Below are 25,649 nucleotides of genomic sequence, written 5' to 3'. Positions count from 1 at the left end.
CGGACACAACCTGATGCATCCTTTGGCAAACGGTTTTCAATGGAGAGTCAATGATTACGGTTTTCAATACCGTTCTATACGGTTTTCAAATTGAAAACGTATACGGGAACTGTATTGCAAAAATGTGGTGTGAACCCAGCGTTAAAGGCATTATCCACCATAAGGTGATTTTAGTACTTAGATGACAGAGAGTAATTGAGCTAAATTGAATTGGGCTATGTTGTGAGATTACCATAACGCTGAGGCTATTTTTTTGCAAACTGGCTATTTCCTGTTGGAAATCCCTCTGTCAAACTACCAGTCCCATAATATGTTGTTTGTAAGTATGAGATCACTTTTCTCCCTCCCACAAATCAGTCACCCCACCCATCGAAGCACGGGTGTGCTGCCTTACATGCTTTGCTGTGAACAATAGACCATTGTTTTCTAACCAGGGTGCCTCCAGCTGTTGCAAAGCTACAATTCACCGCAGAATGATCTCCCTCCCAGTGGTCGCTCCACCCATTAAAGCAGACAGGCTCATTGGGGGAAATTTATCAAAACCTGTCCAGAGGAAAAGTTACTGAGTTGCCCATGGCAACCAATCAGATCGCTTCTTTCATTTTGCAGAGGCCTTGTTTAAAATGAAAGAAGTGAGCTGATTGGTTGCTATGGGCAACTTTTCCTTTTGCACAGGTTTTGATAAATCTCCCCCCTTGTCTTTACCTGACTAGTGATGTAATGTCTCATGCTGTGCTTCAACCTTGGAAAGCCTGAGACGACATTTTGTATGCCGTTAAAATAAAAATAGGGGCAAAGATCGCATAAGAATTGCGAGACCTATACAGACAGACATTATATATTATGAACTACACTAACTTTACAGCCCCTATAGCGTCACTGACGTCCCGCGCATGCACCCATAGCAACGGAGGCGCGGAGGAGCGGAACATGGAGGTGGAAGACGCACACTGGCCAGCATGTTAAGTGACCAGCGGCACGTCAGCTTCGGTGCTCAGACCACCGGTCCCAGGACCTACTGATATGGCCGGACCGGAGGAGTGGTGGTCAGAGCATTGAAGTGGGGCAGTACACAGGTGTAAAGCCTCCAGCCATACACTGTATATGGCTGGAGGCTGTATGTCTGTGTGGGAACTATACTGCCAACCTAATGTGGGGGGAACTATACTGCACCCAATGTGGGGGGGGGGGGGGAGGAATTATACTGCACCTAATGTGGGGGCCTCGTATTGACGTTCGCTCACGTCATGTCACGCTCCCAGAATTCAAGAGCTGGAGTTACTACGTCCTTTTTTGGATGCGGCCCACATAAACTTAAACCTTGTTTTTTTGGCCCATGTTAGCCTTTGAGTTTGACATGCTTGGTCTACAGTGATTGGATAAAGCGAACCAGCACCGAAGACTCAGGGAGGAAGTGAATGCATGTAGAGTGAGGGCGGGCTCAGTAGTTGCAGAGGACACTCCTCTTCCTGAGCAGTGGATGTCAGAATGAGTGAGCAGCAGAACGGAGACACTGGTGAGCCAAATACAGAAGCTAGACATAAAAGACATGTAAAGAGGCTGCATGACTTGGGGAGTAACATATGTAGGAATTATAATTTTCTGATGATATAGCTTTAAAGGGGTTATCCAGGAATGAAAAAACATAGCTAATTTCTTTCAAAAAGCGCTGCAGCTCAGTTCCATTGAAGTGAATCAAGCCAAGAAATTAGCTCTGTTTTTCAACTCCTGGATAAGCCCTTTAACATGTTGGTAACCTTTGGTGCATTGGACATGTGCCAAAGTGCGCCCAAAAAAACGAACTAATTATGTTTTCATTCATTTGACCTTTGTTTTATAAAACTCAAAAGGTAAAAAAAGGCACCAAAAAATGGAGGAAAATGTAATAATTGACTCATACTGTGAAAAAAAGATGAAAGAGACAACTCTCGAAAGGAAAGGAAAGATTGATGCATGGCTGGTGCGCGACTTTAAAAAAAAATGAGAGAAATACATTTACCCATACCTTTTTTTTTAACCACAATTTATAGGAGACTCCAATAGTAAATGAGGGCCATTATCTCTGTCCCATTATGAATTCTGTAGGCGGAGGACCAGTCTACTCAACTAAAGAGGAAAAAGGATTTCACACAAAAAGCTTTTCTAGTGAGAAAATAAAACGAATAAATGAATCCTGTTTATTCTCCAACGCAATTAAACCGCATGTGCAAAAGGGAAAAAGAAGGCCACTAAGTGACTAATAGCCATCTGTATAGAAGCAGACACCATGTCATCAATAAAGATTACCTCTCCCCAAGAGGAGAGAGAGAGAGAGAGCGAGGGAGCGCGAAAGAGAGAGAGAGCGCGAGGGAGTGAAAGAGAGAGAGAGAGAGCGCGAGGGAGCGAAAGAGAGAGAGAGAGAGAGCTCGAGGGAGCGAAAGAGAGAGAGAGAGAGAGCTCGAGGGAGCGAAAGAGAGAGAGAGAGAGAGCTCGAGGGAGCGAAAGAGAGAGAGAGAGAGAGCGCGAGGGAGCGAAAGAGAGAGAGAGCGCGAGGGAGCGAAAGAGAGAGAGAGCGCGAGGGAGCGAAAGAGAGAGAGAGCGCGGGAGCGAAAGAGAGAGAGAGAGAGGGAGCGAAAGAGAGAGAGAGAGAGGGAGCGAAAGAGAGAGAGAGAGCGAAAGAGAGAGAGAGAGAGAGAGCGAAAGAGAGAGAGAGAGAGAGAGCGAAAGAGAGAGAGAGAGAGAGCGAAAGAGAGAGAGAGAGAGAGCGAAAGAGAGAGAGAGAGAGAGAGCGAAAGAGAGAGAGAGAGAGAGAGCGAAAGAGAGAGAGAGAGAGAGAGCGAAAGAGAGAGAGAGAGAGAGAGCGAAAGAGAGAGAGAGAGAGAGCGAAGAGAGAGAGAGAGAGAGAGCGAAAGAGAGAGAGAGAGAGAGCGAAAGAGAGAGAGAGAGAGAGCGAAAGAGAGAGAGAGAGAGAGAGCGAAAGAGAGAGAGAGAGAGCGAAAGAGAGAGAGAGAGCGAAAGAGAGAGAGAGAGAGAGCGAGAGAGAGCGAGAGCGAAAGAGAGAGAGAGAGAGAGCGAGAGAGAGCGAAAGAGAGAGCGAGAGAGCGAAAGAGAGAGCGAGAGAGCGAAAGAGAGAGCGAGAGAGCGAGAGCGAAAGAGCGAGAGAGCGAAAGAGTGAGAGAGCGAAAGAGTGAGCGAGAGAGCGAAAGAGTGAGCGAGAGCGAAAGAGTGAGCGAGAGCGAAAGAGTGAGCGAGAGCGAAAGAGTGAGCGAGAGAGCGAAAGAGTGAGCGAGAGAGCGAAAGAGTGAGCGAGAGAGCGAAAGAGTGAGCGAGAGAGCGAAAGAGTGAGCGAGAGAGCGAAAGAGTGAGCGAGAGAGCGAAAGAGTGAGCGAGAGAGCGAAAGAGTGAGCGAGAGAGCGAAAGAGTGAGCGAGAGAGCGAAAGAGTGAGCGAGAGAGCGAAAGAGTGAGCGAGAGAGCGAAAGAGTGAGCGAGAGAGCGAAAGAGTGAGCGAGAGAGCGAAAGAGTGAGCGAGAGAGCGAAAGAGTGAGCGAGAGCGAAAGAGTGAGCGAGAGAGCGAAAGAGTGAGCGAGAGAGCGAAAGAGTGAGCGAGAGAGCGAAAGAGTGAGCGAGAGAGCGAAAGAGTGAGCGAGAGAGCGAAAGAGTGAGCGAGAGAGCGAAAGAGTGAGCGAGAGCGAAAGAGTGAGCGAGAGCGAAAGAGTGAGCGAGAGCGAAAGAGTGAGCGAGAGCGAAAGAGTGAGCGAGAGCGAAAGAGTGAGCGAGAGCGAAAGAGTGAGCGAGAGCGCGAGAGGGCGCGAGAGGGCGCGAGAGGGCGCGAGAGGGAGCGAGAGAGAGCGAGAGAGAGCGAGAGAGAGCGAGAGAGAGCGAGAGAGAGCGAGAGAGAGCGAGAGAGAGCGAGAGAGAGCGAGAGAGAGCGAGAGAGAGCGAGAGAGAGCGAGAGAGAGCGAGAGAGAGATATTGAGATTGATGGGGCCCACCAATGGGGCTCTGAGAGATCAGACAGGTATAATACGTTTATGTAATAGACATCCAATGTGGGAATATTCCTTCAAAAAGTTGTCACATAATGACTCCCTCTAACATTGAGGAAAGGGCACAAGAGATTGACGATAGGGGAGGGTTATTAGGGCTCCATTTTGCACCGCACAGAGTGCTAACTGCACCTCATTTTCAGAAGTGTGTTTGGGCTTTTGAAAATTTGGAGCAATTAGCACAAAAAGCAAATCATGTAACAGCAAGTATATTAAGTATTAGTTGCAACACTTTGTGCACCAGAAAGTGGTGCTAAACCTTTGGAAATAGGGTGCTAATAGCCCAAAAACCTAACCACGTCCTAACCACGCCCCTTTAAAAAAATTGGCTAACATGACGCTAAATCAGGTGCTAAATATCGAAATATGTGGCACCAATAGTGTGCGCCACATTTTAAGCAAATTTGGCACAGCTAAAGCAAAACTGGCGCTATATCCTTTGAATATCCCCCCAGTTTCTTCTTAATATAACCTACTCCCCTTTAGCCACCATAACCCGCTCCCATGATCCTCCGGTCTTTTAGGGAGAAGGACATGTAATGGTGTTCTGTTCTCACCAATTATGTAAATGTAGATACAAGTGAATACTAGGAGAACAATCACCCTGGGGTCCATTCGCTGCAACCAGGAAAACCGTGGGAAAAGCAGAACACATTATTATTCCTCCTGGGTGCCGAAATGTTGTCACTCAAGATCTAAAGCGCAAAAGTGATTCAGCCACAAGTATTCCAGAGTTTGTCTTTCTCCAGCAAAGCTTGGGCAGAGTTTCCCATAGCAACCAATCAGATCGCTTCTTTCAGTTTTGAAAAGGCCTCTGATAAATGAAAGATGTGATCTGATTGGTTGCTATGGGCAACTGGTCCATTTTTCCTCAGCACAGGTCTTGCTGAATCTCCCCAGTTATCTCTGGCTGCATGGAATGCTGGGAAAGGTCAGAGACAACAGTAAGATACAAACGACGGATAAAAGATCATAGTGCTGGGCGGTATACTGGTTCATACCTAATACCAAAATTTTAGTGCCGCACGATATGAATTTTAACCCATAACGCAATACCGGTTTGGCCCCTCCCCATCATGAAGGAATGAATCAGCCCAGCCCAGCACTGTCCCCATCAGGGTACTACTCACATGTCACCCGCATGCGCTGCCCTCCTCGTCCTGTTTGTTGCAGACGGCGGCGCTGACACTCTAAACCAGTGGTCTCCAACCTGCGGGCCTCCAGATGTTGCAAAACTACAACTCCCAGCATGCCCGGACAGCCGTTGGCTGTCCAGGCATGCTGGGAGTTGTAGTTTTGCAACATGTGAAGGTCCGCAGGTTGGAGACCACTGGTCTATACTGTGCAGTATCCCTATGCCCGGGCTGCAAAAAACAAACAAAATAAACTTTAAAGGGTAGCTCCCACCATCATGGTTTTTTTTCTCTATCCCTGCCTATTGCCCTTCTATCCCTAATCCCCTCCCTGCCTTTATTTTTTTTACCATTTTAAAAATGGCATTTAGTTTGCCTGGTAGTGTGCTCACTACCAGGCAGACTTCCCCAGCAGGCACCACGTCACTGATGCCTGCTGGGGGCCAACTTCCGCCCTTAGTTCACCTAACAGGGTGCCTCCCGCTTTTTCACCACTACAACTCCCAGCATGCCCTGACATCTACTGGCTGTCAGGGCATGCTGGGAGTTGTAGTGGGGAAACAACTGGAGGCACACCGTGATGGCCGCACATCCCGCAACCCCCCCCCCGCCCCTAGCAACGGACTACAAGGGCAGGATCTGCTCCCCAAGCATAAATGCACAACCGCATTTGGGGTTGAGCACCTCCAGCCATTTGAGACCACGTTTTTTGTTGTTTATTTAAACTTTATACTTGGAGGTGTGTAAACTCCATAGTTAATGCGCCTTGAATATCTTCAAGGCAGCATTAGGGTAGCACCTGTGAGGCCATGCACCTATATTAGCCAACTCAGGTGGGGCTTGCAGCTTGCCTCTCTCCTCCCACTGTATGTGTGCTCAGTCACGCTGGAGGGTACCTGGGAGGCTGTGAGTCGACCGAATGCTGCCATAATTGCCCACTGGCCCCTGTTTTGCTTATCACGCACAGGTAGGATTAGCGTTAGGTCCCGTGCCATTTTGAGAAACCTTGGCGTTGGTGTGCGGGCTCTGGTATGTCCTTCATACAAGGATATACTGGCGAATGTCTCAATTTTAACATCAGTGTTGAGGGATAGCCAACGTCATTGTATACATCTACCACAGTAGTGCACCCATATTCCGGTATTGTACATCTCTAGAACAACTGTTAAGAGGAGACTGTGTGAGGCCTACATGGTAGAATATCTGCTAGGAAACCACTGCTAAGGACAGGCAACAAGCAGAAGAGACTTGTTTGGGCTAAAGAACACAAGGAATGGACATTAGATCAGTGGAAATCTGTGCTTTGGTCTGATGAGTCCAAATGTGAGATCTTTGGTTCCAACCACCGTGTCTTTGTGTGATGCAGAAAAGGTGAACGGATGGACTCTACATGCCTGGTTCCCACCGTGAAGCATGGAGGAGGAGGTGTGATGGTGTGGAGGAGGAGGTGTGATGGTGTGGGGGTGCTTTGCTGGTGACACTGTTGGGGATTTATTCAAAATTGAAGGCATACTGAACCAGCATGTCTACCACAGCATCTTGCAGTGGCATGCTATTCCATCCGGTTTGCGTTTAGTTGGACCATCATTTATTATTCAACAGGACAATGACCCCAAACACACCTCCAGGCTGTGTAAGGGCTATTTGACCAAGAAGGAGAGTGATGGGGTACTGCGCCAGATGACCTGGCCTCCACAGTCACCGGACCTGAACCCAATAGAGATGGTTTGGGGTGAGCTGGAGGCAGAGTGAAGGCGAAAAGGGCCAACAAGTGCTAAGCATCTCTGTGTACTCCTTCAAGACTGTTGGAAGACCATTTCAGGTGACTACCTCTTGAAGCTCATCAAGAGAATGCCAAGAGTGTGCAAAGCAGTAATCATAGCAAACGGTGGCTAGAACCTAGAATATGACAGATTTTCACACTTTTTTGTTATGTCTAATTCCACATGTGTTAATTCATAGTTTTGATGCCTTCAGTGTGAATCTACAATTTTCATAGTCATGAAAATAAAGAAAACTCTTTGAATGAGAAGGTGTGTCCAAACTTTTGGTCTGCACTGTATATGTTACAATGAACCAAGTTAAACAGAGTTCAAGAAGAAGGAAACAAGTATAAGTGGTTGGTCACATGGGGTCTGACCACTGGGGCAACCCAGTGATTTCCAGAACATTTACTCCCCCGTCTTCGGAGCAGGGCAGCCTGCTCAGCCAATCACAAGCCTCCCTTTGATTTTGATGGGATTCTGCTGCGCAGTGAACTAGGCAGAATTTCCATGGCGGTAAATCCTGCTGCAGAGATTTAAAGGGGTACTCCGGTGGAAATTATTATATTTTTTTTTTCACCAGTACATTTAAACAGATTTGTAGATTACTACTACTAACAAATCTTTATCCTTCCAGTACTTATTAGTAGCTGTATGCTACAGAGGAAATTGTTTGCTTTTTTAATTTCTTTTTTGTCTTGTCCACAGTGCTCTCTGCTGACACCTCTGTCCGTGTCAGGAACTGTACAGAGAAGCATAGGTTTTCTATGAGGATTTTCACCTGCTCTGGACAGTTCCTGATACGGGCATCAGGTGTCAGCAGAGAGCACTGTGGACAACACAAAAAAGAAATTCAAAAAGAAAGAATTTCCTCTGTAACCTACAGCTGCTAATAAGTACTGGAAGGATAAAGATTTTTTAATAGACGTAATTTACAAATCTGTTTAACTTTCTGGAATGAGTTGATTTAAAAAAATAAATAAATAAAGAAATAAAGTTTTCCACCGGAGTACCCCTTTAAATGGGTACTCTGGTTACTAAAACCTATCCCCTAAAATGGCAACGAGGGGATCAAGGGGTGTGAAACCAAACTATGCATGTTTAAAAAGGGTGTCACCAACATAAAAGTTTGAGAGGATCTGCCCTAGAGGAATGCCGCTGTGCCCACCACACAGGGTCACTCCTGAAGAGTAATACCAAGGCTCTGGATACTGTGGTCTGTGGTCAACAAGCCAGAAATCGGGGACGTGGCCCCAAAACAAACCAGGTCATTCCTTCATTCTTGCAATGCAATCCCGGCAGTAACCAGCCTGACTTTACTCCCTGCGCTGGCAGCACTTAGAGGACGTAATGGACTTGTGATTAAATATTTATGACGTGCCACCGACGTCTGCACAGTGACAGGTCCCATTTTGGCAGATTTCTCCGTGGCGTACCATTTTCAATTCCCATGACTTGTGAGGTTTGGGGCGTCAGTGATACTCCGTGCACCTGCTCCACCACATCCACACTAACAGGATTTCAGCTTGTGCCACAAATCTCCTGCATGCATGAAGTGATGCCAGTCTACCCAGAAGCCTGTGCACGCCTGCCATTAACACCGACACTGCTGAATAGTTCTAGTCGCCCCCCATGGCTTCTCACTCCCATTCATGACATGGACTTCGGGCATGGCTTCACCCATCCCCAGACCAATGTTTCCCCAACCAGTCTGCCTCCAGCTGTTGCAAAACTACAACTCACAGCATGCCTGGACAGCCGAAGGCTGTCCGGGCAAGCTGGGAGTTGTAGTTTTGCAACAGCTGGAGGCAGACTGGTTGGGAAACGTTGCCCCAGACTGATGGGATAGCTGCATGCTCCGAAGGCTGTCCAGGCATGCTGGGAGTTGTAGTTTTGCAACAGCTGGAGGCACCCTGGTTGGGAAACGTTGCCCCAGACTGATGGGACAGCTGGACGGCTGCATGCTCCGAAGGCTGTCCGGGCATGCTGGGAGTTGTAGTTTTGCAACAGCTGGAGGCACCCTGGTTGAGAAACATTGTTTCAGACTGATGGGACAGCTGCGTGCTCCGAAGGCTGTCCTGGCATGCTGGGAGTTGTAGTTTTGCAACAGCTGGAGGCACCCTGGTTGGGAAACATTGCCCCAGACTGATGGGACAGCTGGACAGCTGCATGCTCCGCACATGGTCATGCCTGGCAGGATGAGCAGGCTGCAGGAATTCCTCAGGATACGGCCGGATCTATGCGCTCGCAGACAATTGTGCAAATAGCCGTGAGATCCCTCTGAGCCTCATTCCTCACCAGACTATGAATGAGCAGAACAATGTGCTGTCTGCCCCCTATTCACACTCCGCTCCAGCTTACCAGGCTCCCAGCAAATGCCCTTCACATGACATGAAGCTGCCCGTAGATGCAAAGAACCCCCCCCCCCCCCCCCCTCCCTCCTTCCACTCCATACAATCAATAGCAACCTCAATAGAGGACACTATAAGCAACTCTAGCAAACTCTGATCTGGACCCCCCTTAAAGGGGTACTCCTGTGGAAACCTTTTTTATTTTTTTAAATCAACTGGTGCCAGAAAGTTAAACAGATTTGTAAATGACTTCTATTAAAAAAAAAATAATCTTAATCCTTCCAGTACTTATTAGCTGCTGAATACTACAGAGGAAATTATTTTCTTTTTGGAACACAGAGCTCTCTGCTGACATCATGAGCACAGTGCTCTCTGCTGACATCTCTGTCCATTTTAGGGAACTGTCCAGAGCAGCATATGTTTGCTAAGGGGATTTTCTCCTACTCTGGACAGTTCTTAAAATGGACAGCAGAGGTCAGCAGAGAGCACTGTGCTCGTGATTCAGCAGAGAGCTCTGTGTTTCAAAAAGAAAATAATTTCCTCTGTAGTATTCAGCAGCTAATAAGTACTGGAAGGATTAAGATTTTTTTATAGAAGTAATTTACAAATCTGCTTAACTTTCTGGCACCAATTTATTTAAAAAATAAAAATAAAAAAAAACTTCCACAGGAGTACCCCTTTAAATATCTGGAATAAAGGGGGGGGTCACTGATCTCTGCAACCTATAGGTGCAACTTAATAATTCTGCAACTGTTTCGAATTGGAAAAGCCACTGATTTAATCAGTATTCAAGGGGAGGGGGTTCATGCATTTTAGCAAGCCTTGGCGCCCATTTATTTCCAGGCATAATCCAGGACCTGAATTATCTGAAACCCCCAAAATATCTGGTTGGGAAACATCGATCTATGAGTGCAACTTACTTTAGATTTCGGCAACACTAGCAGATTAGAGACACCATTGATTTCAACAGCATGCAAGTGGTGGGGGGGGGGGGTTCATGCATTTTAGCAAGCAGTGGTGCCCCCTTTATTCCCAGGCATGATCAGGGATCTCCAAAATATCTGAAATAAAGGGGGTCACTGCTCTCTGCAATGTTCTGCAACCTATTGGCGCTTACACTAGATTTCTGCAACCGAACCCTTGATCTCAACGGGATGCAAGGGGGTTCATTTTAGCATTGGTGCTTTATTCACAGGCACGGATTATCTGAACCCACCAAAATATCTGGAATAAAGGGGGGGGGTCCAATGATCTCTGCAATCTATAGGCAAAACTTGCAAAAAGCCACTGACTTCAAGGAAGGGGGGGGGTTCAAGCATTTTAGTAAACATTGGTACCCCCTACATTCCCAGGCATGATCCGGGACATGAATTAGCTGGACCCCCCGTATTTATCTGGAATTAAAGTGAGGGGGAGGTCACTGATCAACGCAACCTCTAGCAGAATTTGTCAACCGGTGTGCCTCCAGCTGTTGCAAACCCACAACTCCCAGCATGGCAAGCAGTGGTGCCCCCTTTATTCCCAGGCATGATCAGGGACCTTCAAAATATGTGTAATAAAGGGGGTCACTGACCCCTGCAATGTCCCGCGACCTATAGGCGCAACTTACTCTAGATTTCTGCAAACGTACCATCGACTTCAACAGCGCGGCACATTATAGCAAATCTGGGCATGCTGGGAGATGTAGTTTTGCAACAGTTGGGGACACCCTGGTTGGGAAAACACTGTCATATGGTGACAAGTTCAGACTAATAAACCTACAATCTGTAACACAAGTTGCTATGGCGACTAATGTATCTCTTAAAGGGGGATTCCATAGAAAAAATCTGATGCTTCATTGTGATGTCACGGATGATGTCATCGTTGGGAGTCTCTAAAGGACCGCCAATAATTGCTAAAATGCATGAAAGCGGTAGCAGAAATCTGGAGTAGGTTTCCCCCTATAGGTTGCAGGACACTGCAGAGATCGGTGACCCCCTTTATTTCAGATATTTTAGAGGTCCCTGATTATGCCTGATATTAAAGGGAGGGGGGCACTTCTTGCATTTCTATGCATTTACTGACTCCCAGTGATGACATCATCCGTGACGTAAGAAGTGCCCCCCTCCCTTTATTATCAGGGACCTCTAAAATATCTGGAATAAAGGGGGTCACCGATCAGTGTCCTGCAACCTATAGGGGGAAACTTACTCCAGATTTCTGCTACTGCTTTCATGCATTTTAGCAATTATTGGCGGTACTTTAGTGCCGCCCAATGATGACATCATCTGTGACATCACAATGTAGCGTCAGATTTTTTTCCTATGGAAACCCCCTTTAAGCGATACATTAGTCGCCATAGCAACTTGTGTTAATTATTGTATGTTAATTAGTCTGAACTGTCGCCATACAGTTTTTCCCAACCAGAGTGCCTCCAGCTGTTGCAAAACTACAACTCCCAGCATGCCCGGACAGCCTTTGGCTGTCCGGGCATGCTGGGAGTTGTAGTTTTGCAACAGCTGGAGGCACCCTGGTTTGGAAAACACTGCCATAGACACAAACTATTGTCACCAACACAAACAGATACAAAACAGCCCCCAATGGTCAGCACTGTACAGATTATACAGATTACAGCCAGTGCATAGAGGGGACTGGTCAGAGGCCTAAGCGAAGCAGCAATAACATCATCATCCCCCTCACCCACCCCCCTGCACGTCCTAAGGGGGGGGGGGATTAATAAAGCAGAGCCGACCTTGCTAGGGATGGAGGGCAACACCACAATAAAAGTAACAAGATAAAAATACATTAAAAAGACGCACCGTCTAAAAACCGCAGGGCCGGTTCCGTGTTCTCTCCGGCTTCACGTTAAGATAACGGTGCGGCAGCTCGCGGTCACTGTCCTCCCCCCGAGGTAATCCCACTCTCCATCACTGTCCACAGCGCTGGCCGCTAACACAACGCTGTGTGGGAGGGGCCATCGGAAGCACCCGTGACGTCAGGCTCTCGAGTCGACCAATCCGAGCGAGCAGGCGGGGATTCGCCGAACAGACACCGCCCACTGACTTGGATTGATTGGTAAGCGAGCCAATGGGTAAACGTCGTGAGGACCCTGTTGGCCAATCGCATGACAGAGAGTGGAGTGACGTAAGGAGACAGTGTTTTGTGTGCCTGTGTCGAGTTATAGCGGTTTGCGGGCTGTAGTAGTAAGAAGAGCCGGGTGGGGGGTTGTTATGTGTGACCCCTGGGTCACTAATGGTCTCGTATACATTCGTGGGCTACATGTGTTCGTATATATATGTACATATAATGTGTGTTTGTGTGAACGCAGTGTTTTTTAACCCCTTAAGGACTCAGGATTTTTCCGTTTTTGCATTTTAATTTTTTCCTCATCACCTTCTAAAATTCATAACGTTTTCAATTTTGCACATAAAATCCCATATGATGGTTTATTTTTTGCGTCGCCAATTCTACTTTGCAGGGACATTAGTCATTTTACCCAAAAATCCACGGTGAAGCGGAAAAAAATGAATTGTGCGACAAAATAGAAAAAAAAATGTCATTTTGTAACTTTTGGGGGCTGCCATTTCTACGCAGTGCATTTTTGGGTAAAAACGACACCTTATCATTATTCTGTAGGTCCATACGGTTAAAATGATACCCTACTTATATAGGTTTGATTTTGTCGCACTTCTGGAAAAAATCATAACTACATGCAGGGAAATTTATACGTTTAAAATTGTCATCTTCTGACCCCTATAACTTTTTTATTTTTCTGTGTACGGGCCGGTATGAGGACCCATTTTTTGTGCCCTGTTGTGAAGTTTTTATCGGTACCATTTTTGCATTGATCGGACTTTTTGATCGCTTTTTATTCATTTTTTTTTATGATATAAAAAGTGACCAAAAATACACTATTTTGAACTTTGGAATTTTTTTGCGCGTACGCCATTGATCGTGCATTTTAATAAACAATATATTTTTATAGTTTGGACATTTACGCACACGGCGATACCACATATGTTTATTTTAATTTACACAGTTTTATTTTTGGGGGGGGGAAAGGGGGGTGATTCAAACTTTTATTAGGGAAGGGGTTAAATTACTTTTATTAAAGGGGTACTCCGGGAAAAACCTTTCTTCTTTTAAATCAACTGGTGGCAGAAAGTTAAACATATTTGTAAATTACTCCTATTAAAAAATCTTAATCCTTCCAGTACTTATCAGCTGCTGAATGCTACAGAGGAAATTCCTTTCTTTTTGGAACACTGATGACATCACGAGCACAGTGCTCTCTGCTGACATCTCTGTCCATTTTAGCAACCGTGCATAGCAGATGTATGCTACGGGCAGCATGGTGGATCAGTGGTTAGCACTGCTTCTTGCAGTGCTGGGGACTTGGGTTCAAATCCCCACTAAGGATAACAATAAATAAAGCGTTATTTTTATTATAATGTCAGCAGAGAGAACTGTGCTCGTGATGTCATCAGAGAGCATTCCAAAAAGAAAAGAATTTCCTCTGTAGTATTCAGCAGCTAATAAGTACAGGAAGGATTAAGATTTTTTTTTTTATAGAAGTAATTTACAAATATGTTTAACTTTCTGCCACCAGTTGATTTAAAAGAAAAAAGGTTTTCACCGGAGTACCCCTTTAACTTTTTTTTTTTTTGCAGTGTTATAGATCCCATAGAGGGCTATAACACTGCACACACTGATCTTTTACCCTGATCCCTGCAAAGCCATAGCTTTGCATGGATCAGCATAATAGGGGGTTGATTGCTCAGGCTTGGAGCAATCAAACGCTGATCGGGCGCGACGGAGCACGCAAGGTAATAGAACCTCCGCTCGCGTCCTAGCTGATCGGGACATTGCGATTTTATCGCCATAGTCCCGATCAGCCCGACTGAGCTGCCGGGAAGCTTTTACTTTTATTTTCGACACGTCTGAAGGGTTAATAGCGCGCGGCACAACGATCGGTGCCGCGTGCTATTAGCCCAGGGTCCCGGCTATGAATAGCAGGTGTGATGCGGGATCACAGCGTGACCCCATTTTAAACACCGGACGCAGGGTGTACAGTTACGCCCTGTGTCCTTAAGAAGTTAATATACATATATTTATGTGTGTGTGAACGCAGTGTTTTCTAACCAGAGTGCCTCCAGCTGTCGGCTGTCCCGGCATGATGGAAGTTGTTAGTTTTGCAACAGCTGGAGGAACACTGCTTGCGAAACACTGCATTAACAAAAATAGATGCTGCTGTACGCCATCTGTTTCCACTGACTTACATTATAAAGAAAAAAACAACGTACTGTTTTTTTTGGGGGGCGTAAACTTGTTTTTGCATTCGGCGAAATTAAGTGTACTCTAAGGGTATGTTCACACTGCGGAATTCTGCAAGCGGAGATTCCGCCAGGCAGCCTTTGACGAAAATACTTCAGCAGTTGGATTGCACTGCGCCATTACCATTGACGATTATGCAGTACTCGTGGAATTCCGCCAAAGAATGAACATGTTCTTATTTTGCGCAGAACAATTTCAGCGCTGGAATTGTCTGCTGCTGAAATTCCGCAGTGTGAACGGGTCTCGCGGTAGACCCATTAACACTGAAGATGATGTTCACAGTGCAGGATTCTACTCGCAGAATTCCTCAGTGTGAACATACCCTAACAGAAACATCGAAATAGACAAAAACATAGTGTGAACCCAGCCTGTGGCTTTCCAACTTGTGCAAAACTACAACCCCCATCATGCCCGGACAGCCTTTGTCACAGGTTGGGGAACACTGGGGGTAAATAATAATAATAATGAAAAACTACAGTAAAACTGTCTTTGGTGGCCATAGCAACCAATCAGAGCAGAGCTTTCTCAAATTGCTCTGGTAAAATAAAAGCTGCAATCTGACAAATTTTTTTTTTTTTTTTTTTGTGTGGACAGTTTTTCAAAAGTTTATGGCTAAAAGAAATTTGATAAGGCAGTAAACAGCAGTTTTTTTGGCCATTTAGGGTCACACATAATGGATCCGCAGCATAAATACGCCCGATAACTGACCCTATAGTGTGCCTCCTGCTGTGCCTGGGTTGTCTGCTCATAGCACCAATCTGCCGCTAGGAGCAGACACACAGGGACCTGCAAGTTGCAGCACGCACACGCAGTGTACTCACAGATGTTGCGGTCGCACCCCCTGCTCCCTGAGCTAGGCCGAGAGCAGCCGCAATGTCTGTGAGTACACTGTGCGTGCGCGTGGCGACTTGCAGGTCTCTGTGTGTCTGCTCGTAGCGGCAAATTGCTGCTACAAGCGAACAACGCAGGCACAGCAGGAGGCATTGTATTCCGCTCAGAAATTCCTCATTGTGAATAGGGCCTAAAGGTAGCCTTATCCCTACCAGAACAATAGAGTTCGGCAGTAAAAATACAATACATCTGACCGTTTTCTCTGTGGTGATCTAACGGTGAAGTACCTGATGACAAAAAATGGGTGGTGTATGATAAGGGTGATCTGGGTTGATGAGGGTAGTAGTCCTTGTTGAATCATTTGGCTTCATATGAAGTCCCACGAATACCTCAGTAAAGTTGTTCCCCTTACACAAGGCCCCAGGATACAAAACCTCAAAAGCCAGGGTTTTTTGAAAATAACTGTAAACTTTACTTTCTTCCTGAGGCAGATCAGTACAAGGCAAATACTTTGTAATGTTGCAGGAATATTGTACAGCTCTAAAGAATACATATTAGACTACATTCTGTTCAGGAGTTCCATCGCAGAGTCCGTTCCAGAGACAAGCAATGGAGCTGGATGGTCCAATGCACAACGGGTTCCATTGACTTTGAATAATGTATGTCTGGTTTCCGTCTGATGTCCATTGTTCTGCAAGAGTTGATTGAAGTAAAAAGAGGAACTTCAATATTTTTTTACTCCGCTCAACTACCATCACTTAAATGGAGTCTATAAACAAAGCTCCAGCGCTGATGTGAACGAGCCCTTAGCTTCAGGAGGAAGCAGTATGAAGACACTAGCCACTGGCCTGGTAAAATTTACTCGGGTGCAGTTCTTGCTTGTACAGTGTCCATTTTAGGACATTGTCGGTCGTCAGCCGTACTTCCGTTAGGCAAAACAGCGTCCCGCCTCCTCACTCGGACCAATGATCTTCAGCCGTACCTCTGTCCTCCGTCAGGCAAAACAGCGTCCCGCCTCTTCCCTCGGACCAATGGTCGTCAGCCGTACCTCTGTCCTCCGTCAGGCAAGACAGCGTCCCGCCTCTTCCCTCGGACCAATGGACGTCAGCCGTACCTCCGTCCTCCGTCAGGTAAAACAGCGTCCCGTCTCCTCCCTCGGACCAATGGTCGTCAGCCGTACCTCCGTCAGGCAAAACAGCGTCCCGCCTCCTCCCTCGGACCAATCGTCATCAGCCGTAACTCCGTCCTTCCTCAGGCGAAACGGAGTCCCGCCTCCTCCTTCACACCAATCGCTGTCATCCTACAGCCACAACTCCCTCATCCAAAAGTCCCTCGATTCTCCCTCAGACGCATAGCAGAGCCGACGCTGCACAGCACTGTATAGCAGAGCCGACATTGAATACCATGTACAGCAGAACCCGTATAGCGGAAAGCCGACACTGACTCAGCACTGCTACACGGCAGGAAGGTTTTTCGTCTAAGGGATGACGGAGTTTTGGATGAAAGACTTTAGGATGACAAAGGAGGGAGGAGGGAGTTGCAGCTGATGCCTGACGGACATTGGGCCGAGGGAGGAGGCAGGAGGCTGTTTTGCCTGAAGGAGGACGGAGGTACGGCTGACGATTGACGATGTCCTAAAATGGACACCGTATGCTTGTAAATGTCTACTCCAGTACTCTCTCTATACCTAGACAGCGGAATGTTCCTTGAGGGAGGGCTTTGTGTTGCACTAGCTTGTGTCCTATTTACCTGAGCAAACTGACAAGGTCTTTATAAACCTCAGAACTTGGTTCTCCTTTCTGTAAAGAACTGGTCTTCTTCTGGCTTTTGGTGCCTGACACATTAGGGTATGTTCACACTGTGAGCGGAGATTCCATCTGGCAGCCACCGCCAAAAATACTTTGGCGGTAGGACCGCGCGGCACTGCGCCATCACCATTGACTGCTGTCACGATTCGGCTGGCAGGAGGTGGATCCTCTGTGCCAGAGAGGGATTGGCGTGGACCGTGCTAGTGGACCGGTTCTAAGCTGCTACTGGTTTTCACCAGAGCCCGCCGCAAAGCGGGATGGTCTTGCAGTGGCGGTAGCAACCAGGTCGTATCCACTAGCAACGGCTCAACCTCTCTGACTGCTGAAGATAGGCGCGGTACAAGGGAGTAGACAGGAGCAAGGTCGGACGTAGCAGAAGGTCGGGGCAGGCAGCAAGGATCGTAGTCAATATGGCAATAGCAGGAGGTCAAGTACACAGTATGGACAAACACAGTAAACGCTTTCTCTAGGCACTAAGGCAACAAGATCCGGCAGGGGAGTGCAGGGGCAGTGATCAGATATAGCCAGGGAGCAGGTGGAAGCCAATTAAGCTAATTGGGCCAGGCACCAATCATTGGTGCACTGGCCCTTTAAGTCTCAGAGAGCTGGCGCGCGCGCGCCCTAGAGAGCGGAGCCGCGCGCGCCAGCACATGACAGCAGGGGACCGGGACGGGTAAGTGACTTGGGATGCGATTCGCGAGCGGGCGCGTCCCGCTGTGCGAATCGCATCCCCGACGGCCATGTCAGAGCAGCGCTCCCGGTCAGCGGGACTGACCGGGGCGCTGCAGGGAGAGAGACGCCGTGAGCGCTCCGGGGAGGAGCGGGGACCCTGAGTGCTCGGCGTAACAGTACCCCCCCCCTTAGGTCTCCCCCTTTCTTTGTGCGGTAACTGCTTCCCATGGGATGAGGACACCGGGAATGATTGAAGGGTTTCCTCAAAGGCAGGCAGTACAGCAGGAGTGGGAATGGGGAGGGAGGGCAGAGGGTGAAGCTTGGCACGGGGCAGGATGACACCAGGACGGGGGCCATGAGGAGGCACTGAGGCTTGCCTGACGGGACTGGGAGGGAGGGAGAGGCATTTCTTGTGGCAAGCAGGGCCCCAATTCTTGATCTCCCCGGTGATCCAGTCAAGGGTGGGAGAATGAAGCCGGAGCCAAGGCAGACCGAGGAGGACCTCAGAGGTACAGTTGGGAAGGACGAAGAACTCAATGACTTCATGATGGGGTCCAATACACATCAGGAGGGGTTCTGTGCGGTAACGCACGGTGCAATCCAACCTGACTCCGTTGACCGCGGAAATGTTGAGCGGCTTGACGAGACGGGTCACCGGGATGCGGAATTTATTCACCAAAGAATCCAGAATAAAATTCCCAGAGGCACCAGAGTCCAAGCAGGCCACGGCTGAGAGGGAGGAGTTGGCTGAAGGAGAAATCCGCACGGGCACCGTGAGACGTGGAGAAGCAGACTTTGAATCAAGAGACGCCACACCCACGAGAGCTGGGTGCGTGCGTGCGTTTCCCAGACGTGGAGGACGAATAGGGCAATCCACCAAGAAATGTTCGGTACTGGCACAGTACAGACAAAGATTTTCTTCCCTACGGCGATTCCTCTCTTCCTGGGTCAGGCGAGACCGATCCACTTGCATGGCCTCCTCGGCGGGAGGCCCAGGCGTAGATTGCAACGGAGACTGTGGGAGAGGTGCCCAGAGATCTAAGTCTTTTTCCTGGCGGAGCTCTTGATGTCTCTCAGAAAAACGCATGTCAATGCGGGTGGCCAAATGGATAAGTTCTTGCAGGTTGGCAGGAATCTCTCGTGCGGCCAGCACATCCTTGATGCGACTGGATAGGCCTTTTTTAAAGGTCGCGCAGAGAGCCTCGTTATTCCATGATAATTCGGAAGCAAGAGTACGAAATTGGATGGCGTACTCGCCCACTGAAGAATTACCCTGGACCAGGTTCAGCAGGGCAGTCTCGGCAGAAGAAGCTCGGGCTGGTTCCTCGAAGACACTACGGACTTCAGCGAAGAAGGACTGGACTGTGGCAGGATCATTGCGGTCCCAGAGCGGTGTGGCCCAAGACAAGGCCTTTCCTGAAAGAAGGCTCACTACGAACGCCACCTTAGACCGTTCTGTAGGAAACAAGTCCGACAACATCTCCATATGCAGGGAACATTGAGACAAAAATCCACGGCAGAGTCTAGAGTCCCCATCAAATTTGTCCGGCAGGGACAAGCAGAGGCTAGGAGCGGCCACTCGCTGCGGAGGAGGTGCAGGAGCTGGTGGAGGAGATGGTAGCTGCTGTTGCAGATGCTGTAGCTGCGACTGAAGTTGCTGCACCATGGTGGACACTTCCGACAGCTGGTGACTTAGATGGGCGATCTGTCGGGATTGCTGGGCGACCACCGTGGTGAGGTCAGAGACAGCTGGCAGGGGAACCTCAGCGGGATCCATGGCCGGATCTACTGTCACGATTCGGCTGGCAGGAGGTGGATCCTCTGTGCCAGAGAGGGATTGGCGTGGACCGTGCTAGTGGACCGGTTCTAAGCTGCTACTGGTTTTCACCAGAGCCCGCCGCAAAGCGGGATGGTCTTGCAGCGGCGGTAGCAACCAGGTCGTATCCACTAGCAACGGCTCAACCTCTCTGACTGCTGAAGATAGGCGCGGTACAAGGGAGTAGACAGGAGCAAGGTCGGACGTAGCAGAAGGTCGGGGCAGGCAGCAAGGATCGTAGTCAATATGGCAATAGCAGGAGGTCAAGTACACAGTATGGACAAACACAGTAAACGCTTTCTCTAGGCACTAAGGCAACAAGATCCGGCAGGGGAGTGCAGGGGCAGTGATCAGATATAGCCAGGGAGCAGGTGGAAGCCAATTAAGCTAATTGGGCCAGGCACCAATCATTGGTGCACTGGCCCTTTAAGTCTCAGAGAGCTGGCGCGCGCGCGCCCTAGAGAGCGGAGCCGCGCGCGCCAGCACATGACAGCAGGGGACCGGGACGGGTAAGTGACTTGGGATGCGATTCGCGAGCGGGCGCGTCCCGCTGTGCGAATCGCATCCCCGACGGCCATGTCAGAGCAGCGCTCCCGGTCAGCGGGACTGACCGGGGCGCTGCAGGGAGAGAGACGCCGTGAGCGCTCCGGGGAGGAGCGGGGACCCTGAGTTCTCGGCGTAACAACTGCTATGCAGTTTTTTGTCACACATTGTCCTTCATGTACATAGTAAAAGTAAGCCGATATTATTTATAGTTTTTTTTATTTACAATGCAAAAAAACATGATTTTTTTTTTAAAAAACAACGTTTTTTTTGCTCTTTTAACACTAATAGGTTGCATATATTTATACTTTCTGACCAAATATTTATGAAACTTATACTTTCAGATGTCTACTTTATTTTGAAAGCATTTCTTTTGTTTTTAATTAACATTTTAAATGAATTAGAGGCCTAAGAATTTAACTTAATTGAAAATTTGAAAAGTACATCTTTTTATGTGCTGAGCAAGGTTTGAAGAAATTTGCAGGTGGTAGAACATAGGACCCTCCCCCCCCCAAGGTATTTGCTAGGGGGTACAGTGAGTATTTTAACACCGTCGTTTTTTGGCAGGAATTATTACAAAGTCAGTGTTAAAAATCTGAAATTTGCATTTTTTTTTACAAATGCATCATTTGTGGGACATATTTTTTGTACATTGCTTCTGATATTGCAAGAAATGCACCCTATATTTTATTAGGCTGCTCGGCCCGTGTTTGGAAATACCCCGCTTAGGCCATATTTGGTTCCTTGGCCGCGTGGTAGGACCCAGAAGGAGAGGAGCGCCATTTGGCTTTCAGGGCATCATTTTAGGCCGAATGGATTATAGGCCGCAATTCATGCCTGCAAAGGGTTTTAGCTGCCAGAACCATACAGAACCCCAACAAGTGACCCCATTTTGGAAACTACACCCCCTAAATTATTCACCTAGACTCAAAGTGAGTACTTTGAGTCCTTTTTGTGTGGCTGGAATGGATACAAAGTCAGTGGAAAAATAAAAATTTTCTTTTTTTTTCCACAAATGCATCATTTGTGGGACATATTTTTTGTACATTGCATCTGAAAAGTAGAAAATGCGCCCCATATTTTATTATGCTGTTCGTCCCGTGTTCGGTAATACCCCACTTAGGCCATATTTGGTTGCATGGCCACATGGTGGGATCCAAAAGGAGAGGAGCACCATTTGGCTTTCAGGATATCATTATATAAACTATAGGCCGCACTTCATCTTGCAAAGCATTCTAGCTGTCAGAACAATACCACACCCCCAGAAGTGACCCCATTTTCGGAACTACACCCCCTTAAGTATTCACCTAGGGCAAAAGTGAGTACATTGAGCCCTTATTGTGTGACTAGAATTATTTCAAAGTCAGTGGAAAAAAATATCAATTAGCTTTTTTCCCCAAAAAATTCTTTATTTGTGGGACATCATTTTGGTAAGTTGCTTTTGAAATGGAGGAAATACGTCCCATATTTTATCAAGCTGTTCATCCCAGGCTGGGCAGTACCCCTACTTAGGCCATATCTGGTTGCCTGACCGCCTGGTAGGACCAAGAAGGAGAGGAGCTCCCTTTGGCTTTCAGGGCATCATTATATGAATAGTCCCCATTAATACTGCATTTCTGCAGTATAGGTGTCCGTTGTCATGTCAAAAAAGGGATGCCAATGTATACTGTAGCAATCTTATTCAGAAATGAATTTGATGATGCTGACGGTTACCTCTAACATTGTGGAAACACAGTATGAACGGGACGCAGTGTAGGGGCAGCATTTTTCACACCGTGATTGCCCCCCAGCAGTCACAAGGGCGAGATCACTGCTGTGGCTGGGTAGCTCAGTATGTCTGCTGATGACTGCCGGTGGGAAATCTGCCGCTATGAGTGGACACACAAAGCTACCAAGACACAGCAGGGAGCTAACTATTGTGACTGCTGGCGGGCATCCGCAGCATGTAATATGGTACGGATGTGTGCCGTGTGATCCTACACATTATGCATTTTTATTTTTCATTATATTTATTTAATAAATGTATTTTTATTTTATTTTTTTACACTTTATTTTATACTTGTTTTACACTTTTATTTATTTTATATTTTTTTCACTTTTTTTAACCCCTTAAGGACCGGAGGTTTTTCCGTTTTTGCATTTTCGTTTTTTGCTCCTTGCCTTTAAAAAATCATAACTCTTTCAAATTTACACCTAAAAATCCATATGATGGCTTATTTTTTGTGCCACCAATTCTACTTTGTAATGACGTCAGTCATTTTGCCCAAAAATCTATGGTGAAGCGGGAAAAAAAATCATTGTGCGACAAAATTGAAAAAAAAACGCTGTTTTGTAACTTTTGAGGGCTTCCGTTTCTACGTAGTACATTTTTCGGTAAAAATGACACCTGATATGTATTCTGTAGGTCCATACGATTAAAATGATACCCTACTTATATAGGTTTGATTTTGTCGGACTTCTTGAAAAAATCATAACTACATGCAGGAAAATTAATACGTTTAAAATTGTCATCTTCTGACCCCTATAACTTTTTTATTTTTCCGTGTATGGGGCGGTATGAGGGCTCATTTTTTGCGCCGTGATCTGAAGTTTTTAACGGTACCATTTTTGCATTGATAGGACTTATTGATCACTTTTTATTCATTTTTAAATGATATAAAAAGTGACCAAAAATGCACTATTTTGGACTTTGGAATTTTTTTGCGCGCACGCCATTGACCGAGCGGTTTAATTAATGATATATTTTTATAATTCGGACATTTCCGCACGCGGTGATACCACATATGCTTATTTTTTATTTTTATTTACACTGTGTTTTTTTTTTTATTGGAAAAGGGGGGTGATTCAAACTTTTAATAGGGGAGGAGTTAAATGATCTTTATTCACTTTTTTTTTCCACTTTTTTTTTCCACTTTTTTTTTGCAGTGTTATAGGTCCCATAGGGACCTATAACACTGCACACACTGATCTTCTATGTTGATCACTGGTTTCTCATAAGAAACCAGTGATCAACGATTCTGCCGGATGACTGCTCATGCCTGGATCTCAGGCACTGAGCAGTCATTCGGCGATCGGACAGCGAGGAGGCAGGAAGGGGCCCTCCCGCTGTCCTGTCAGCTGTTCGGGATGCCGCGATTAGCCGCGGCTATCCCGAACAGCCCGACTGAGCTAGCCGGGAACTTTCACTTTCACTTTTAGCCGCGCGGCTCAGCTTTGAGCGCGCGGCTAAAGGGTTAATAGCGCGCGGCGCCGCGATCGGCGCTGCGCGCTATTAGAGGCGGGTCCCGGCTTCACTATGACGCTGGGCCCGCCATGATATGATGCGGGGTTACTGTGTAACCCCGCGTTATATCAGAAGAGCAGGACCAAGGACGTACCGGTACGTCCTTGGTCCTTAAGGGGTTAATGCTTTGGAATACTTAATATTTCAAAGCATTGCAGATATATGCTGCCTGCTAGTTTTACACTAGCAGGCAGCATATCAGGACGTGCTTCTGGCAATAACCGGGGCAGACCTGGGGGTCCTTGTAAAGACCCCGACTGCCCAGGTAACCAGCAGCACCCCGCGATTGTTGCAGGGTGCTACAGGAGAGAGACAGAGGGAGCCCCCTCCCTCTGTCAAAACTCCTTGCAGCTTGTGGTCGCTTCCGACCGTGGCTGTAAGGGTTAAACTGCCGGGACCAAAGTTTTCTTCGGTCCCGGCAGTGAGGCAGGTCCCCGCCCGCTGGGGATCACACACACAGCGTCCCGCGATCGCGCTGCAGGTTGCTGCAGGGATGAAAGAGGGAGCTCCCTCCCTCTGTCATAACACATACAGCCAGCGGTCACTTCTGACCGCAGCTGTAAGGGTTAAACTGCCGGGAACGAAGTTTACTCCCGGCTGTGTGTTACAGCCGAGTCCCTGCCGCGATCTTGTGGGTGCACTGGGCAGCACCCACGAGAACTATGGACGTGTATACACGTTCATGGTCCTTAAGGGGTTAAAGGGGTACTCCGGTGGAGAAAAATGTTTTCAGTATCTGGCACTCTGACGTCAGTGCCGCTGGCCGCAGCGCCGCCCAGCTCATCAATAGCCTTCCCTCCCTCCGCCTCTCCCTCTTCTCCCCGCTCTGCAATGAAGAAAGAGGGGAGGAAAATTGATAAGCCCTGCTCACATCAAGAGAGTGAGTTTTTTTCTGTCCTGATGAGAGCACGGTCGCTCCAGTAGCTACCCCGTTTTTTTCTTATAATTATTTTTCCTTTCTTAACAATTTTTTTTATTTTATCCAGCGTGTATCGCCATCTTACCGGGTCTGGTGGAAGTATCGTCTCCGGAGCCGAGGCGCCATCTTGCCGTAGCCTAGCTTGCTTAGTTGGTTGCGTAACTTCCGGTTCCTCGGAGGTGTTGGTTGTGTCACGGCTCTGGGCGCCATCTTGATGTAGTCTTGCCCTCTAGTGTTCAGAGGGCGGTGCCGTGTCACTTCCGGCAACTCCGGAAGCTATTACTCAGGGCGTTCTCGCTGGTAAACAAGATATAAGGTTTTTTTGTTTTGTTTTTTCAGTTCTACAAACTTTCTTTTTTTCTGGAGCGTAGGGATTAGACTGGGGGAGTCTTATATTCTTTTAGGTATTAGTAAGGGTGTTGGGCCGTGACCGGGAAGTGGGCGAGGCCTAACATTGCGCGAAAATGCACATATATAACTCTTCTTTTCTTTTGGCTCATTCTCTTGGAGTCATCATTGTGGTAGTGCTGTATGCTGTGCTGTATTCCATATTTGTATGCTGTATCCTGTATACTGCTTTCTCTAAGAGTTCATTGCTTCCCTAATTGTAGGTTTATTTCCTGTGGGTCCATTTTTTCCTATACTTGTTATTGATTTTTTTCATATATATTATTTATTTTTCTTAGATGTCCTCTATGGAATCTGAAGGGTCTGGAGGGCGTAGAGAGCCCCATGGGAAATCCTCCCACAAGTGCAAACATCTTGAGTGCAGTTCCTGTAGGCACCCTATCTGCGCCTCCTGCCGACCCAGACTTCCACCAAATCAGGAACCATCTATGCAAGATATGTTTGTGTGGGTGAAAGACTTTGTCTTTGGTTCCATTAAGGAGCTGAAGGACTCCCTAGCTGTTGCCCCTCCTGCCAGTAAGAAACCTAGGAGAAGTGATACACCGAGTCCTGGATGAGACCACATCATCCACTTCTGAGGAGGAAGAAGTGCAGGGAAAGATGTATTTTCCTGCAGAGAAATTTCCTAGGTTCATTAAAGCAGTGCAATCAGAGGGTGCAGCAGCTGATCAGGGGGAGGTCCCGTCCACATCTAAGGGACACAGAGTTTTTTCTGTTAGTGAATCAGTGTCAGAACTCATGAAGAGTGAATGGGATAATCCTGAGAAGGCACCAGTTCTCAAT

At 47.4% G+C, this 25,649-nt stretch overlaps 2 protein-coding genes across 5 annotated transcripts in view; one reads left to right on the top strand and one right to left on the bottom strand.

The window, feature by feature from the left end:
- The window catches only part of WASF3 (WASP family member 3), a 66,474-nt gene extending 54,209 nt beyond the window's left edge, over positions 1 to 12,265 (bottom strand). Inside the window, exon 1 of one of the 4 annotated variants that reach the window (XM_056561790.1) lies at positions 12,072 to 12,265. The gene's annotated coding sequence lies outside the window, so the exon portion shown is untranslated. Of the gene's footprint in view, positions 1 to 4,583; positions 4,729 to 11,868; positions 11,889 to 12,071 lie in introns of those variants that run through there. The other 3 variants (XM_056561793.1, XM_056561792.1, XM_056561791.1) reach the window with 3 other exon arrangements.
- Positions 2,626 to 25,423, top strand: LOC130357373 (RNA-binding protein 25-like; the record flags this gene model as incomplete). The annotated part of the gene is made up of 3 exons (XM_056560062.1): positions 2,626 to 2,676; positions 2,905 to 3,240; positions 25,145 to 25,423. Coding segments are annotated over 3 exons (666 nt in total), but the record flags the coding sequence as incomplete, so codon positions are not given.
- Between the last annotated feature and the right edge of the window lie 226 nt (positions 25,424 to 25,649).

This window comes from Hyla sarda, chromosome 2, assembly GCF_029499605.1.
Source record: "Hyla sarda isolate aHylSar1 chromosome 2, aHylSar1.hap1, whole genome shotgun sequence".
Taxonomy (NCBI): domain Eukaryota; kingdom Metazoa; phylum Chordata; class Amphibia; order Anura; family Hylidae; genus Hyla; species Hyla sarda.
The sequence above is the reverse complement of the archived record's forward strand: the minus strand, read 5'-3'. Positions and strand labels throughout refer to the sequence as shown.